We start from the raw sequence: 17,275 nt of genomic DNA on the forward strand, positions 1-17,275 counted from the left end.
ATAAGAGACAGGGGTCATGGTGGGGCTGGAGGAGCTGCAAGGGCTTTTCCAACCCGGATGATTCTTGTTTCTGTTGTTTTGCTTGTGAAATCCCCCGTTGGAGTTGGGCTCCTAAGCAGCTCTTCCTTGTCCTGCCGTAGATGACGTGTGTGGAGAAAGCGGGCAACGATGAGAAGATGCTCATCAAAATCTTCCGGTGCTTGGGGAGCTGGTTCAACCTGGGTGTCCTGGACAGCACCTTCATGGCAAACAGCAAGTTACTGTCCCTCCTCTTCGAGGTGCTGGTGAGTATTTCTCTTAGGAAATGAGGTGGTGGTGGGCCTTGGGCACCGGGACAGCGTCGCCTTTAAACCCGGGAGTCTCTGAGGAGCACGGCTGCCTTCCCGGGCAGGTGAGGAGGATGAGTCTCACCCTTTCTGTCGCACAGAGGAGCTGTCTGGGCTCCGCCTTGTCCCTCTCCACTGGCAGGCAGGGCGGAGCGAGCTCTCTGCCCGCAGGAACCTTCCCGTGCTGCCTGCAGCCACCTCCCTCCTCTCGCGCTGCGCCTCGGAGGGCGCTCGCAGAGCAGCCGGTTCCCACGCTTCCCCCGCCTCCTCTTAGCCCCGGGAAGCTTCATAAACAGCACAGAAATAACACTTAAAACTGGCTGGTGCCTGAGGGGGACAGCAGAAGCACACTGAGGGTTTCCTCTGCCCGTGTCACACAATCCTCTGGGTTGGAAAAGCCCTTGCAGCTCCTCCAGCCCCACCATGACCCTCCCCCTGACCCTTCCCAACTCCCCCAGATCCCTCAGCGCTGGCTCAGCCCATTTACTGCCGATTCATGCAACAGCACAAACTCAAGTATAAATTCAGTGCAAAACACTGATCTGCTAACCAGCCGTTAGCAGCGTTGCACGTGGACGTGCAAACGAGCCGTACACAGCCCAGTAATATCTGCTAGTTACCAACTCACCCTGCAGCCGTGAGGGTGAACGAACATCACAATTTTATCTGTTTGCTTTTACCTGTTGCTAGGCTCATACAGCTGTGAAGAATCTGCAGAGGCCCCTTAGCAGCAATATTTGACAATTCTGCTTTGTTTTGTCCAGCTTCCCTATCAAAGAACACCAGATAGTTGCAAAGTGATTTGTGAAAAAGCGACTGTGCCGTTTCTCAAACTCCCGTGCCCCCTCCAGACCTGCAAAAATTAATTCAGCCTGTGTGTTGTGTTGAACTGCACGATAAAAAAATCGTGTTTCTTCCAAAAACTCAGAAACACGCTACTCTGTGCTTAGCCCTTCCCTGCTTTGATCGATTTGCCCCAATTTGCCCTTCCCTGACAGAGCCACGTGTCACCGTTACCCAGCTGAATTTAGCAACCACACACTGCAAATATTTAAAAGGGAAAAAAAAACCCAAACTTCACAGTGCAACAAGGAGGCTTGAGCTCAGGATTTGTGTTTTGGGGACAAGAGCGATGGGCAGAAACTAGTGGTGGAATTTTCAGAAGAAAAAAAAAAAATAGGCACAGGGCTGTTTGGCTCCTTGTGTGGAGGAGAGAGAATCCTTCAGGATTCTTCGTTCCTGACCCAGAGAGTCTGTGGGGAAAGACTCCCAAACCTTCCGAGAGCTTTCCTGTGGAGCTGGACAGACGGACGGCGCGGCGCTGGGGCTCCGGGACGGCCACCAGCGATTCCTTCATCCCCAGAAGCTCCCTCCTGCACTCGCCAGAGACACTGCGCCGAGAAAAAAAGCTCAAAGGCCGTTTAATCCTCTATTTACATCAGTTCTCCTTCCTGCTGTACTAACCATCCATTTTGCAGCCTGTATTGAGCGGATTTCTTCCCTATCTCAAGCAGGAGCCGGGTCCCGTTTCTACTGAAACATATAGAGAAGGATAAAAGATTGAACACCCAAGAAATGACCCTTTCTAGCCCCGCTTGTGGGTTCCTGCTGCCGCCAGAGTAGGTGCTGGGTGTATTTCTGAGCATGCTCGGGCTTTGAAAGAGAGGTCTGGTCTGAAACACGCTGTGCTGGGTCCTTGCTCCGACTCCAATTGTTCTGTGCGGCTCTGAGCGAAATAAATCTGCTCAGTGCATTGCTGGAGTAAGTTTGCTGTACCCCTGGGTTTAAATGTTGGGTCGTTTTGCCTTTCAGAGTTGTCTGTTGTTGAAGAAAGTCCATGTGCTCGATACTAAACCCAGTGGTTTTTTTGCTTTGCTTTCTTTTTGCTTTGCTTTCTTTCCAGATCTTCAGTAAAAGATTATTTTAGTCTTTTTCTGACAATTTCACCTTGGAAAATTAACTATTGAAGGGGTTTTTTTTGTCCTGAGAGCTGAAGAGGCCGGTGAAACAGGGGGGCGGGTAGGACAATATCCCTCATGGCTGCGACAGGGAGAGTGAGGAGCTGAACAGAGCCGAGGAATTCCTGGAGGATGGAGGTGTCTGTGTGACACCGCCCAGCCCTGTCACCCAGCGCCACAACTGTCTGTCCCTCCTCCTGTTGTTAAACAGGATGATGCCTCGTTTGCATCCAGCCCGTGGCACAGATTTAATTAATGACGAATGCAGACGAGGGCTCCCGTTCAGGGGGAGAAGGAACAGACAATATCCAACACCCGGCTGCCCTGGCGGGGGGCTGCAGCAGGAACCCCTCTCCCCCAGACTGGAGCTGTCGGCTCTGGGACCTTTTTATTGCGTTCACACCACTTGTAAACGGGGCGGTTTTGCCTTTCTCCCCTTCCACCTTCCGGCAGGATCCTGGATTGTTTTCCAGATGCGTTGAGACCCCATGGAGGAGGACGCACAGAGGCTCCCTCAGAGTTACTGCTCCTTTGTTTCCGCGCTTCACTGCTCGCTCTCTCCTCCTCCTTAGTATGCCAGCCTCGTCCCCTGCTTTAATTACTCGGGGCTCCCTGGGAGCCATTAAACCGCCCGTTAAATCAGCCCCGCACAGCCGCTATGAACCTCGGCCAGGAGGGGCCTGAAATCCACTCGCTCAGCCCCAGAACATCACAAGGATAAATATTTCACACCGGCTTGTGAGAAAATTCATCTCCATCCTCACTGAGGACTCGGTGGTCCTCACGGGTCCCTTCCAGCTGGAGATGTTCCGTGAACCGGCTGGGGGAATGAGCAGGGCAGGGTTTTAGCTGAACAGGAGCCGGCAATGTGCCCAGGGGGCCAAGGAGGGCAACGGCATCCTGGCTGGTGTCAGCACTGGGGTGGCCAGCAGGGACAGGGAAGGGATCTGAGCCCTGGGCTCCCCACTGAGGGGGGATGAGTCTCTGGAGCCAAGGAGCCAGCGCCAGGCCCCGAGGGAATGGCCTCAAGCTGCCCAGGGCAGGGTCAGGCTGGCTCTGAGGAAGGATTTCTGTGCAGAAGGGGCTGTTGGGTGTTGGAATGGGCTGCCCAGGGCAGGGGGGAGTCCCCGGGATCCCTGGAGGGGTTGAAGAGTCGGGCTGAGCCAGCGCTGAGGGGTCTGGGGGAGTTGGGAACGGTCAGGGGGAGGGTCATGGTGGGGCTGGAGGAGCTTCAGGGGCTTTTCCAACCCGGATGGTTCTGGGGTTCTGTTTTATTTCCTTCTGAACTGCTGTGGGGTTTAATTGGCATTTTTCCTCCTGTGTTTCCCTCTCCCAAGGAAGACTGGGGGGGGTCCCGCTGTGGAGGGTCAGTTTTGACCAAGCGTTTGAGGGGGGTGAAGCAGCACCAGCTTTGCAGGGCTGGTAGGAGTGAGTTGTGGGGGGCCACGGCTACGCAGACACTCTACAAACTCCTTCAGGGACACCAAAAAACCTGTTTTTTTGATCCATTACTATCTCCTTTCACATACAATCCCCCACCTCTTCTGCTTCTTGTTTCCTGCAGCAACAAGACAAGACGTCCTCAAACCTCCACGAAGCCGCTTCGGATTGCGTGTGCTCAGCCCTCTACGCCATCGAGAACGTGGAGACTAACCTTCCCCTGGCCCTGCAGCTTTTCCAGGGCGTCCTCACCCTCGAGAGTGCCTATCACATGGCCGTAGCGCGGGAAGACCTTGACAAGTAAGCGAGCTCCCGCCGTGCCTCTGATTTTGTGGGTTATTTTGGGAAGCCGCGGCGTTTGCGGGCTCCACGCTGACGTCCCTCAGGCAAATAAGGATTTCTTGATCAAAAATGAGTGAGCGAATGGGCTTCCTCACCCTTGGTGCACCGATTAGTGCCCTGGGTGTGTGTGCTCAGCTCCAGCTTTGGTAGACTTAGGCTTAATCTTCCTTGTGGTGGGCGAAGGAAGATATTAGGAAGGATTTCTTTGCAGAAGGGGCTGTTGGGCGTTGGAATGGGCTGCCCAGGGCAGGGGGGAGTCCCCGGGATCCCTGGAGGGGTTGAAGAGTCGGGCTGAGCCAGCGCTGAGGGATCTGGGGGAGTTGGGAACGGTCAGGGGGAGGGTCATGGTGGGGCTGGAGGAGCTGCAAGGGCTTTTCCAACCCGGATGGTGCTGGGGTTCTGTGAAAGTGTCCTGTTACCAGCCTTAATATATTGAGTTCAGGAGCAACGTTTTGCTCCTACTGCTTCCTCTCTACAACCATCCCTCCGTGGCTCGGCTCTTCCCGAGATCTGGGTGTGCTGGTTGGCTCAACAGCCCCTTAGTCTTGACTTAAAAGGAACTGTCGCCTTCATACCTTGCTCAAGCCTGTTCAAGCCCGGTTTTGATGCGTGTTGGCTGCTACCAAACGTTGCTGCGCTGGTTGGAAACCCTCTGGTGGTTGATTTGAGGCCAGTTTGTGCCTCTTTTGACAACATCTTCTTAACTCCAAGAGCTTCCCAGCTGGGCCTTATTCCTGGGTGCATTTGTAGGTAGGAAGCAGCCAGCGTGAGCCAGCCCAGCTCTTTCAGTCCTGAGATGCTTTTATGTTCCCTTGGAAATCTGAGTTCAGCTGAATTCACGAGGGCCCGCGAGGCTCGTGCTGCTCCCGGAGGGACCTCGCTCCCACCCGTTGGCATCGTGGCACCCTTGGGTGCAGGTGGTGCCTTGCCGGGCATCTCTCACCTTTCCGCTCGCCTCGTGGTGTTGTGTTTGGGTCATCCCGTGACTGATGAACCCGTCCGTGAGTTGTCAAAAGCTGACGACTTTTTCTGCTCCAGCTCAGGTGGGTTTTGTTCTTCGGCACAGCTCTGGCGTCCCAGCTCCATCAGCGAACTCTGTTTACTCTCACCCTGCCTTTTTTATGTGGCTGTCGCTAATGAACGTAGACAAGATCAGTTGTGAGGTTGACCTGGAACCTCCCCAGTGCCAAACTGGTATTTCCTCTTCAGCCCAGCCTGCTACCCAACCTCTAGCCAACCACTAGCCAACCAGTCATCCCTCCCCTGGCCTGTGTTCAACCCGGTTTAACCAGCTTCCGCATCACCCCGTGATCAACTCGGCTCCATTTCTCCTGTTTTCAAATGTTACTGATAAGAATTAGGTGGGACCAGTCTATTTTTGGAGGGAAAAGGGCTAAATTTAATTTGCCAGCTTCTGTGTATTTGGAAAAATACACAGAAATATTTAGAAAATACACATGAAAAATGTCAGCACTCGCTTGTGCTGCCAAGGGCGGATTAGCTGGGCTGGATTTGCTGTCCCCATTGCCAAAGACGAGCGTTTTGTGGCCGTGCACGGTGTTGCCATCGATGGGAACAGCCAGAGCAGCGGCGAAGCCCTAGGACTGATGTCCAGCACCTGATTTTTGGCTCCTGGGCTGGCGATTAGCCAGTCCCTGCTCCTTCCAGCCTGGAGGCATCTAAACCGCCTTCCCCCTTCCCGCTCAGCCAGAATCTTAAAAACTGAAGAGTCTTCACAGCGTTCTCGCTGTGCCACAAACCTTTAATGGTGCCGCCGTCCTCAGCGCGCGGCGATTCCACCAGCTCTTGATTCCAGCTGGGAAAAAAAAAAAAAAAATTAAAAAAATCCCTGCGCTGTTTTTGTCCTTGGCAAGGGCTGGCACTGGTTTAGCTCCTGGCGATTTTGCTCGATCTCGGCTCATCTCGCCTTGCAAAACCCAGCTGTCTGCTTTCCAGTCCTGCTCCCCGGCTGCCTGGAGGCGCTTGGCTCCCCGCTGAGGCTTTCCAGATGACTGAGGGTGAAGAATCGCCCTCGTTTCAGCTCGAGGTGCGAAGCCCAGTCAACGTACGTGCCTTTGACTTAAGGAAATTCTGAACCTCTGCCGTGTTAAACAAGATTTCCGCCAGCGAAACGAGTAGTTGCCTCCTCCAAGCGAGCCCTTCCAAAATCGAAAAGTGTAGTGGCATCTGTTCCTACTTATCCTCCCGTTGAACAGAATTAGTCTTCAGTTGGCAGCCACGTTGAAGTTTGTTATAACACCCTCTCTGCTTGCTAAGGCTGTCCCTGCGGTAGCGTCCCTTCGCTCCTGAAAGATGTGGGAGCGTTCGTCTGCAGGAATTAGGTGTAATTAAGATGTTTTCTCTCCAGTCTCTCTCGGGGATGGGTTCCCCTCAGTGCTCCCAGGTAGAGGGTAAAGACCCGGCTGACGGGGCTGGCGATGTCTCGCCATGTTCCATCTGCTGCTGGAGATGCGCCGGTTGTCTGAAGGGGTTTAAAAAAAATCATAATAATTCTCACATGGGGGAGAATCTCACTCCTCTGTCTTTAAGTCAGACTTCAGGGTGTCTTTGCAGCACATCTCTGGGTGCATGTTGCTTTAGGATTTCACAGAATCCTGGAGTCATTCAGGCTGGAAAAGCCCCTCGGGGTCAGCGAGTCCAACCCTCAGCCCGACTCTACAAAGTTCTCCCCTACCCCACATCCCCCACAGCTCATCCCAACGGCCCTGAACCCCCCCCAGGGATGGGGACTCCCCCCTCCCTGGGCAGCCTCTTCCACTCTCGCACCACTCTTGCTGGGAAACATTTTCTCCTCCTGCCCAGCCTGACCCTCCCCTGGGGCAGTTTCCAGCCGTTCCCTCTTGTCCTGTCCCTGATCCCCTGGGAGCAGAGCCCAGCCCCAGCCTCTCTGCAATGTCCTGTCAGGAGCTGCAGAGAGGGATGAGGGCTCCCCTCAGCCTCCTCCTCCTCACCCTGAACACTCCCAGCTCCTTCCCTGGCTCCTCACAGCATTGATTCTCCAGCCCTTCCCCAGCCTCGCTGCCCTCCTCTGCCCTCGCTCCAGCCACTCCAGATCTCTCTGGGATTGAGCTGCCCAAACCTGGACACAACCCTCCAGGTGTGGCCTCCCCAGTGCCGAGCACAGGGGACTGTCACCTCCCTGTCCCTGCTAGCCACACCAGTGCTGACACAAGCCAGGAGGCCGTTGGCTTCCTTGGCCCCCCAGGCATGCTGCCAGCTCATGATTCCCTAAACCTCTCCAGAAGAGGAATACTAAAACCAAATCCCGGGACTAGTGGTTTATCTCGGAGCTTTCCCCCAAATCCCTCGGCTGAGGTCGTCTCACGGGCGCGTGCTCCATCACCCCGTGCTCTGCCTGCAGGCCCTTCACTCCTCCGCCTGGTTCTGCTGTCTTCAAGCAGAGCCCATGTTCCTCCCAGCCACTAAATTCTCGTAAGAGCAGCTGCAGCGTCAGGCAGCGCCGTCCTCCGCGTGGGCAGCGGGACATGCTGCGTTTATTTTTGGGGTCACTTGGTAGATTTGTCTTCTGGAACGTGGCACCTCCCGGGTGCTGGGGAGCCTCCCGCCGCTCCCTCCCGGACGTCCTGAGCCTCGTCGCCCCGTGCTGCAATTTTGGAGAAGTTTTCTCTGATACTGCAGGTCATAACAAAAGTTTCCTTAAGATTTGCTTATCGGAACTCAGTGCTTTCACCTCCTTCGGAACAAAGTTCCCCTGTTTCGCTGTTTCCTAACCGCTGCTGGAAAGTTGAAGCAGAAGTTGGTATTTTTTTGATCTGAGACGAAGCTCCGGGGCATGTTACCTGCCCGACCCGATTCTCTCCCACACTGGGTGGATCTTTCTGACTTGTGCCCTCTGTTTTTCTTCCCCAGGGTGCTCAATTATTGCCGTGTTTTCACCGAGCTGTGCGAGACGTTCCTAGATAAAATCGTGTGCACGCCGGGCCAAGGGCTGGGTGACCTGCGGACGCTGGAGCTGCTGCTGATTTGTGCCGGTCACCCGCAGTACGAGGTGCGTGAGGGTCCACCCGCCCTTTTCTCCTCACCCCCGTCGCCAAACCTCGCTGGGCCAGAGTTGACTCAGTGGAAAAACCTTTGTTTTATGCTGCCACGTGGTCGGGAGGCTTCAGTTCCTCCGAGCTGCTGGCTGCGAAACGCCCGCTCTGCCTTTGTGAGGCAGAAACTTGGCTCCGCTTCCCTTTCCCAGCCTCCGGGATGTGTGGGACTGCAAGTACAGCTCTGAAAGCCTCCCTTATTTTCTTTCCAACTTAAGTCAAGCTTTGCAGGGATTGCGGCGCGACTTTGCCCTCTTAAGTCGGTGAAACGTTTTGCAGCAAAGCTCCCCAACCGTCCCGCCTCACAGAACACCGTATTTAAGAGTCAATCCCCTTTTATTCAGCCAAAACTTAATTAAATCCCAGTAGCTGGCCCCCGGCTGACTTAGTCCGAGTTCAGTTCCTTCGCAGAGGGGTCGTCCCGCTGAGTCAGCCGCGGGGAGCAGGCAGGTGCCAGCTGGGATTTGCTGGGGTGCGCTCCCCATCCCTCCTTGAAGTCCCACTGGGGAGGATGGGGAATCTGGGTCTGGGATTTCCAGAGGCTTTTCAGCGCCCCAGAGGTAGTTCAGGCCTAAGCAGGTGGGCGAGGTAGCTCAGAAACAATGGCTGCTGCCGTGCGACCTGTGCGGGCTTGTTTGCTGCCGAAATTGTGGAGCAGTTTGTGCTTCACTGGCTCTCCGCAGCGCTCGCCTGGGCCCCGGTGCCTCTTTCAGTCCCCTCTCCAGGTCTTGTAAGCTCAGTCCCCTTTGGGCACCACCTTGTGCCAGCGATGCTGAGGAGGACTGAAGCTCTGCAGCTGCCCCTACAAAAATCCATGCTCTTTTTTTTTTTTTTTTTTTTATTTATAACCATGCTTACAAAGAGCCTGTAGGCTTTGGAGTGACGTCCCCTTCCAGCCTGAGCTGTTTTCTTGGAGATGTTTGTTCCTGTCTGGGGTCGGGGAGATAAAAACTTATCGCTGGCAGCTGTGAGTGATGCAAAACGAAGCCACGCTTTGGAGCGAGAGACGATTCTTAACGCTGCGGTCTTAATTTTGCCAGGAAAAATGCTTTTAGTTCTGAGGGCTGGCGACAGGTTTTCAGATTCACGCAGCGGGTTTCAGATCCTTTATTAAGTGACAAGCAGCAGAGGAGATGGGCAAAGGTGGGGGCGTGATGAATTCCTGAAGCGGGGGGGAAAAAAAAAAAATATCTAATTTTTTTTCTTTCTTAAACAGGTGGTAGAAATTTCATTTAACTTCTGGTACAGACTGGGGGAGCACCTGTACAAGACAGACGATGCTGTCATCCACAGCATCTTCAAAGCCTACATCCAGCGCCTGCTCCACGCGCTGGCCCGGCACTGCCAGCTCGACTCCGACCACGTAAGGCTGCGTTCGCTTCTTCGGGGGGATTTGCCTGATTAAGGATGCTAATTAACCTCCGACACCAGAGGGAAAAGGGCAGGCGTGTTTTCCTGGGGATAACTAAATAACGTGGCAGAGTAACACAGGAAACACGCAGTGAGAAAAGACAGAATAATGCACTTGGATAGGGAAATCGAGGGTGATGCATCAGATCGCTGCTACGTGAGAGAGAGCGAACAGTGACAGAGGCAGATCCACCCCCCCGCACCCGTTCCCACCCCCAGCCCCGGTTACAGCGAGGGTTTGGGGAACCTTTCCCAGCAAGGGGGGAGCCCCACGCGCTGCAGCCCCCCGTAGCCGAGGCATCCAAAGTCGCTGCGAGTGGGTCCGGCCTTAACACACCAAAAATCAGCCCCCCACAATAGCTGGCACCTTTGTTTTGAGGGAAAAATATCTGGTTTTGTTCTCCTGCTGGATTCCACCCAAAGCCTGGCCAGGGCTCGAGGGAGAAGCCAAGGGAGTTTCCCTGCTTCTCTAATTTACGAGCCAGGTCACACATCAGGTGGCGATGCCAGACAGCTGTCTCCACAACCCGTTATCTTGCCCCCCCACACAAAGGAAGATAACGATATATTGAGGAGAGACGTGTTTTATGATGTTTAAGCTCCATCCTCCATTAAGGAGCGCACGTATTTCACTCATGACTACACACGGAGCAGCTTCAGCTCGGGGGGGCTGTTTGGGCTTCAACACTTCCACTTTTTACATCAGACTAGGTGGTTGGTTATAGCTTAGTATAATACCTGTTAGCACCGTGGGTATTAGGTATAAAATACGCAGGATTTATCTCTAGGCCAGCTCTGGTTTGGGCTGGTAGCCCAAGCCGTAGCAGGGTGGGATGTCTCTGTGCTGGGGCTGGTGGCTCTGACTCCTTGCAGAGAGAGGATGGGGAGCGATCACAACTGTATTCAACACCTTTTGTTAAATCAGCTCTTCTAACAGAGCTTTGTGGTGTCTGCCTGCTGCGGGCTGACCTCTCCCACCTCCCCCCCGGGCTCTGAGCGCTGCCGAGAGACACCTCGTCCCCTGCCCGGGGGGCTTTGGCTGGAATAAAGGTGGTGCAGGTGGCGAACGCAGGGCTGTCACCTCCCTCCTGGGGATCTGGGAGCTTTATCCTCCTTCCTCGGCTCCTCGCCCCCTTGATTTCCACCCCTTCCCCTGCCTGTCAGAGCGGGAACACGCAGTGTGTCGGCTTTGTGCAGGACTCTCCCTCGAGCAGCTTGGTCTGGGGAGAGGAGGGCAGGAACCGGGGATCTCGCCTCTAGAGTGGAATTGTTCGGTTTTTCTGGTCGGGTGGGGGGAAACCTGGATTTCTCTGAGCTGCTCTCACCCTTTTTCTCTCCCTCATCTCTCTTAGGAGGGTGTCCCAGAGGAAACGGATGATTTTGGGGAATTCCGGATGCGGGTTTCGGACCTGGTGAAAGATCTGATCTTCCTGGTGGGCTCGGTGGAATGTTTTGCTCAGGTGGGCTTGCGGGGCCGTGGCAGGAGGTAGCCCAAGCCCTGGTGGCCTTTCAGGGTGGGGAGGAGGCCACGTGTGGCACCTCCTCGTGCGCAGGGAAGCACCCGTGTCTGGAAGGAGGTGTCGCATCGTGGGGAAACGATTCTCTGGTCCCCAAGGCCATCGGGGTGGGCTGTGGAACACCAGGGCTCTGGCAGGCCCGCGGCAGGGGGGAGGAGGTGAGGGAGCGGGGTGGGATTCACCCCCTCGGGTTGCGTTCGTGGCTTCTTTTGTGACTGGTTCCCTTCCTCGCAGCTCTACGCGACTCTGAAGGACGGGAACCCGCCCTGGGAGGTGACGGAAGCCGTCCTCTTCATCATGGCCTCCATCGCGAAGAGCGTCGACCAGTGAGTGCCGAGCATCCTGCACGTGGCCACGAGGGCCTGGCCTGGCCTCCAAGCCAGTTTGGCAGAGACACCACCACTATCCCAAAGATACTCCTAGGAAGGTCCTTTCCCAGGGGGAAACTTCTAGAAACCACACTGTATGACAGATAATCCTTAGCCTGTGCAGTCTGTCCTGCAGCAGAGCAGTACCCCTGGCTGAGGGGCAGTTCTGCAGCCCCGGGGCTGAGCTCTCGAAGCAGTTGGACCTTCTCAGATCTCTTCTGCCTCCCCGGGGACTTTCATAGAATCGTGGGATCACAGGATGGTTTGGGTTGGAAAGGACCTTAAAGCCCATCTCGTACCAACCCTCCTGCCCCGGGCAGGGCCACCTTTCACTTCAGGTTTCAAGTGTTTTGGAAAAATGAAACATTCATTTTAATTTTTAAAGAAAAAAAACATGATCTTACCAAAATTTAAAATGTGTGGCAGATGTTTCAGGAAAGGAGGAATGTTTTATCAATCACCTGAGTTCTTTGAAGAGCTCATTCCTTAACAAGAATCCCCAAATTCAAGGGTTTCACAGAATCACAGGATGGTTTGGGTTGAAGGGACCTTAAAGCCCACCCAGTGCCACCCCCTGCCCCGGGCAGGGCCACCTTCCACCAGCCCAGGTTGCCCAAAGCCCCGTCCAGCCTGGCCTTGAACCCTGCCAGGGAGGGGGCAGCCACAGCTTCTCTGGGCAGCCTGTGCCAGGGCCTCACCCCCCTCACAGGGAACAATTTCTGCCTCAGATCCCATCTACATCTCCCCTCTGTCTGTTTAACCCCGTTCCCCCTCGTCCTATCTGTTGCCCTGTTGACGAGTCCCCCCCGTTCCCGCAGCCCCTTTCAGCCCTGGGGGGCCGCTCTAAGGTCTCCCCGGAGCCTTCTCTTCTCCAGCTGAACCCCCCAACTCTCCCAGCCTGTCCTCACAGGGGGGCTCCAGCCCCCCCAGCATCTCCGTGGCCTCCTCTGGCCCCGCTCCAGCAGGTCCGTGTCCTTCTGCTGTTGGTGCCCCAGAGCTGGACCCAGCCCTGCAGGGGGGTCTCCCAGAGCGGAGCAGAGGGGGAGAATCCCCCCCTGGCCCTGTGCCCACCCTGCTCTGGGTGCAGCCCAGCACACGGGGCCTTTCTGGGCTGCCAGCACACATTGCTGGCTCATGTTCAGTTTTCCATCCACCAAACCCCCCAAGTCCCTCTCCTGGGGGCTGCTCTCCATCCCCTCCTCGCCCAGCCTGGGTTTGTGCTGGGGATTGCCCCGACCCCTGGGCAGGACCTTGCCCTTGGCCTTGTTGAACTCCCTGAGGTTTGCACGTCCCCCCTCTCCAGCCTGTCCAGGTCCCTCTGGATGGATCCTTCCCTCAGCGTGTCACCACAGCACACAGCTCGGTGCCATCAGGGGACTCGCTGAGGGTGCCTCGATCCATCGAATCCGGTTCAACAAAACCAGCTACTCCGTGGAAACCGTCCAGGAGCCACCTTGGGGCTAAACCAGCTGCTTTTTTTCCCCCTCAGGGAGAACAACCCGACACTGGTGGAGGTGCTGGAGGGGGTGGTTCGCCTCCCCGAGACGGTGCACACCGCCGTCCGCTACACCAGCATCGAGCTGGTGGGGGAGATGAGCGAGGTGGTGGACAGAAACCCGCAGTTCCTGGGTGAGCCTCTCCCCTCCCCGCCGCCCTGCGGCCAACCTGCTCCCCGGGAACCCCCTTTTCACCCCGTTTTTCTCCTTCGCAGATCCCGTGCTGGGTTACCTGATGAAGGGGCTGTGCGACAGGCGGTTGGCCTCGGCGGCGGCCAAAGCCATCCACAATATCTGCTCGGTGTGTCGGGACCACATGGCTCAGCACTTTAACGGGCTGCTGGAGATAGCCCGTTCCCTCGACTCCTTCACGCTCTCTCCAGAGGCTGCTGTGGGGCTCCTGAAAGGTGCGTGTGGAAAAACACTCCCTGCGTTGTCAGCGGGTCGCTCACCACGGGTGCCACAACCCCGTATTCACACCTTTTTGTACTTAGATGAGTGTCTGTGTTCACCCCGAGGTGCTCCACGCAGCCACATTTAGTCTTCTCAGGGGCTCACGTGGGGCAGGAGGGAGAACAAGATCCTTTCGGGGTTTTTAACTTGTTTCCATCCCTGCTCTCAGCTTGAAATACAGGAAAAAAACATTTGCAGTGCTCACGGCCAAGCTAGCGGTGAGTTTCAGCCATATCCAAGCACTTGGAAATCAGCCACTGTACCCACAGGAGGGAAAATTGCAACTATTTGTCGGTTTAGAGACAGTTTGGGCACAGGAATGTAGTTTTTCAGCTCCCCTGATAACCACGTTTATCAATGAGAGCGGTCTGCCTGCCGTCGGAGCGTTCGCTTCTCACCGGGCCTTGGGGCAGCGTCTGCCTCTTCAGCCTCGGCTGGGTCGTGGCCGTGCAGGACTCGTGTCCAGGCTGCAAAGATTCCTGATGGATTCGGGTGTTTCTGAAACCTTTAAACGACGGGGCAGCTCCGGGGCTTGTGCAAAGGGAGCCGCGTTGGGGCTCAGTGGTGCGTTTGACACAGTTCCCCACAGAATTCTCATGGAAAAACTGCCTGCTCGTGGCCTGGAGGAGCAAAGGGTCTGCCGGGTCGGGCACTGCCTGTGGACGGTCCCAGGGGGCGGTGGTCAGTGGAGCTAAATCCAGCTGGTGGCTGGTTACAGGTGGTGGCCGCGGGGCCCGGGGTTGGGGCCGTTTCTGTACAACATCTTTATTGATGATCTTGCTAAGGACACAGAGTGTGTCGTCAGGCAGTGCGCGGGTGACACTGAGTGACGCAGGAGGGTCGATCGGCACGAGGACAGGGAGGCTCTGCAGAGAGGCTTGGATAGGTTGGATCGGTGGCCAACGTCAGCGGGATGAGCTGCAGCAAGGGCAAGTGCCAGGTCCTGCCCTTGGGCCACAACCACCCCCTGCGTGGCTACAGGCTCGGGGAGGGGTGGCTGGAGCTGTCTGGGGGAGAAGGGTCTGGGGGTTCTCACTGACCAGCACCTGAACAGGAGCCAGCAGCGTGCCCGGGGGCCAAGAAAGCCAACGGCCTCCTGGCTTGTGTCAGCACTGGTGTGGCCAGGAGGGACAGGGAGGGGATCTGAGCCCTGGGCTCCCTCCTGAGGGGGGATGAGTCTCTGGAGCCAAGGAGCCAGCGCCAGGCCCCGAGGGAATGGCCTCAAGCTGCCCAGGGCAGGGTCAGGCTGGCTCTGAGGAAGGATTTCTGTGCAGAAGGGGCTGTTGGGCGTTGGAATGGGCTGCCCAGGGCAGGGGGGAGTCCCCGGGATCCCTGGAGGGGTTGCAGAGTCGGGCTGAGCCAGCGCTGAGGGATCTGGGGGAGCTGGGAACGGTCAGGGGGAGGGTCATGGTGGGGCTGGAGGAGCTGCAGGGGCTTTTCCAACCCGGATGGTGCTGGGGTTCTGTGAACCTCTTCCAGTCTCGGGAAGCTGTCCCTGCCTTCTCTCTGCCTGCACACGGCTGCAGGCAGGGCCTGTCCGAGGACCTGTCCGGTGTCCGACCGCACTCGGGCGCTGCCTTCCTGCTCCTGAGCCCGTCTCCTCTTGCTTTCAGGGACAGCCCTGGTCCTCGCCAGGCTCCCCTTGGAGAAGATAGCAGAATGCCTCAGCGAACTCTGCGCCGTGCAAGTGATGGCGCTGAAAAAGGTACGTCCTGCTCGGAGCCACCTTCGCCGGCCCCTTGGCTGACACCACTCTGGGGTCAAGCTGCCGTGGCTCTGTCTTTGCACAGTGGTTTGATCTACCGTGGGAACTGTGTGTCCTCAGAAGCTGGAGGAGTCCAGCACCGAGACCAAACTCGTCCCAAAGTCTCTCCTGGCTGAGAAATATGTCACCGCTAATAAAACAGGGAGAGAAACAGCCCCTAGAAACAAGTTTATGTAGCAGGAGCCACCTGAACCCCCTCAAACACCTTCACCCCGCGTCTCTGGGGTGGAGAACGTGGGAAGTCAACTTCCCTGTGGAACACGGGGCCCCCAAACATCCCATTCTGGTGGCCTTGGTGACCTTTCTGTGCTGATCCAGGGTAGGGAGAGCAGAAATCTCAGTGGGGGTGGCAGCAGGGGGAGGGACCTCTCAGCAGAGGGATCTGCGTGTCCTCTGGTCTTTTGGGGACAAGCAGGAGCTGCCCAGGTGGGAGGAGGCGTCTGCTCTGCTCTGGCCCAGCAGGGATGCTGGGAGGCTGCTGGGGGGCTCTGGCCTCCAGGCTTTGGTGTTTCTCAGGTCCTGAAATCCCCTCGTTCTCCCTTGTTTTTCAGCTGCTCTCTCAGGAGCCAAGCAATGGCCTCTCCTCAGACCCTACTGTGCCCCTGGATCGACTCGCTGTCATATTCAGGTGAGGGCGGAGGGGCTGGCACAGCCCAGGTGTGGGTCAGAGCTGCTCACCCAGAGGCCTAAAACCAAGTCCGTGATGGCTCGTTGTTCCCCCCGGCCCTGGGAGGAACGGGCTGGAAGCTGCTTCTTCCTCAAGCTCAAGGCTCCCCAACCCCTCTTAAACCACGTTTCAGCTCCTCGTCCTGCAGCCTCCAACCCCTCGGCTTTAAACTAAAACCTGACAGTGTAGAAAAACCAGCATTAACCCTCCGCTGCTTTTCACAGACACACCAACCCCATTGTAGAAAACGGACAGATCCATCCGTGCCAAAAAGTCATTCAGGAAGTAAGTGGGTCCCGATGTGGGGAAGGAATTTTCTGGATTTGGAGGGGGAGGGATCGATGGCTTGGGCTGCAGTCCCTGGCTGCCGGGTGGGTGCGGTGTTGGGGAGAAGCACCTTCCACCTGTCAGCAGGGATGGCTGATGGGGTGGGACTCGGCTCCTCAGACCCCTGGAAAGGGGGAACTTGGCTCTGGAAGCATCCCCAGCGCTTTTATTTCCCTGCCCTTGTGACACTGGCAGACTGTTAAGCCACTCTGAGGTCTTCGCTCCTACCTAAAGCTAATTTACACGTCCTGTAACGCGGGTGCCTTTTGTTTTCAGGACCCCAGTGGTGGTTGCTTGACAGTAGCAGGGATTTGCGTTTGTTTTGGGGTAGGAGGGAGGTATCGTGGTTCAGCTTTCACCCTTCTCTCAGCCAGAGAGGGACCGGGGGGTGATTGGTAATTAGCCTGCAGTGTGGCCAAGGAGGGCAACGGCATCCTGGCTTGTGTCAGCACTGGCGTGGCCAGCAGGGACAGGGAAGGGATCTGAGCCCTGGGCTTGGGGAATGGGCTGCCCAGGGCAGGGTCAGGCTGGCTCTGAGGAAGGATTTCTGTGCAGAAGGGGCTGTTGGGCGTTGGAATGGGCTGCCCAGGGCAGGGGGGAGTCCCCGGGATCCCTGGAGGGGTTGAAGAGTCGGGCTGAGCCGGCGCTGAGGGATCTGGGGGAGTTGGGAACGGTCAGGGGGAGGGTCATGGTGGGGCTGGAGGAGCTGCAGGGGCTTTTCCAACCCAGCTGGTTCCATGTGCTCTCAGATCTGGCCCGTGCTGTCGGAGACCCTGAACAAACACAGTGCCGATAACCGCATCGTGGAGCGGTGCTGCCGGTGCCTGCGCTTCGCCGTGCGCTGTGTGGGCAAAGGCTCCGCCGCGCTGCTGCAGCCGCTCGTCACCCAGGTATGGCCCCCGCCGCCCCCAAACCCCGCGCTCCAGGTTGTGTGTTTGGGGCTGGGGGGGGGAAGTATGTTGCAGTCCTGTGATCGGAGAGCACTCCGCGGCTCTGGGGGGGTCCTGCAGCCGTTGCTGTGGTGTGAGGGGGCTGTGGGAAGCTCCACGTGGCGTGAATCCTCGTAGGGGTGACAGCCTGATGTCCCACGCTCCCTGCCCCACCCCGTGCTTCTGCTGGGCTGAGGGGGGGGG

General features: G+C 56.8%; 1 protein-coding gene across 1 annotated transcript in view; it reads left to right on the forward strand.

Annotated features, from left to right (window-relative positions):
- The window catches only part of TNPO3 (transportin 3), a 29,238-nt gene that overhangs the window by 8,345 nt on the left and 3,618 nt on the right, over positions 1-17,275 (forward strand). Inside the window, exons 4-15 of the mRNA XM_026840986.1 lie at positions 141-284; positions 3,849-4,024; positions 7,958-8,096; positions 9,356-9,502; positions 10,902-11,009; positions 11,301-11,392; positions 12,924-13,063; positions 13,146-13,337; positions 14,997-15,088; positions 15,700-15,776; positions 16,040-16,100; positions 16,892-17,032. Coding sequence (XP_026696787.1) covers positions 141-284; positions 3,849-4,024; positions 7,958-8,096; positions 9,356-9,502; positions 10,902-11,009; positions 11,301-11,392; positions 12,924-13,063; positions 13,146-13,337; positions 14,997-15,088; positions 15,700-15,776; positions 16,040-16,100; positions 16,892-17,032 — 1,509 coding nt within the window. The remainder of the gene's footprint in view (positions 1-140; positions 285-3,848; positions 4,025-7,957; positions 8,097-9,355; positions 9,503-10,901; positions 11,010-11,300; positions 11,393-12,923; positions 13,064-13,145; positions 13,338-14,996; positions 15,089-15,699; positions 15,777-16,039; positions 16,101-16,891; positions 17,033-17,275) is intronic.

Source organism: Athene cunicularia (assembly GCF_003259725.1).
Source record: "Athene cunicularia isolate RWA chromosome 1 unlocalized genomic scaffold, athCun1 chr1_part2, whole genome shotgun sequence".
Taxonomy (NCBI): Eukaryota; Metazoa; Chordata; class Aves; order Strigiformes; family Strigidae; genus Athene; species Athene cunicularia.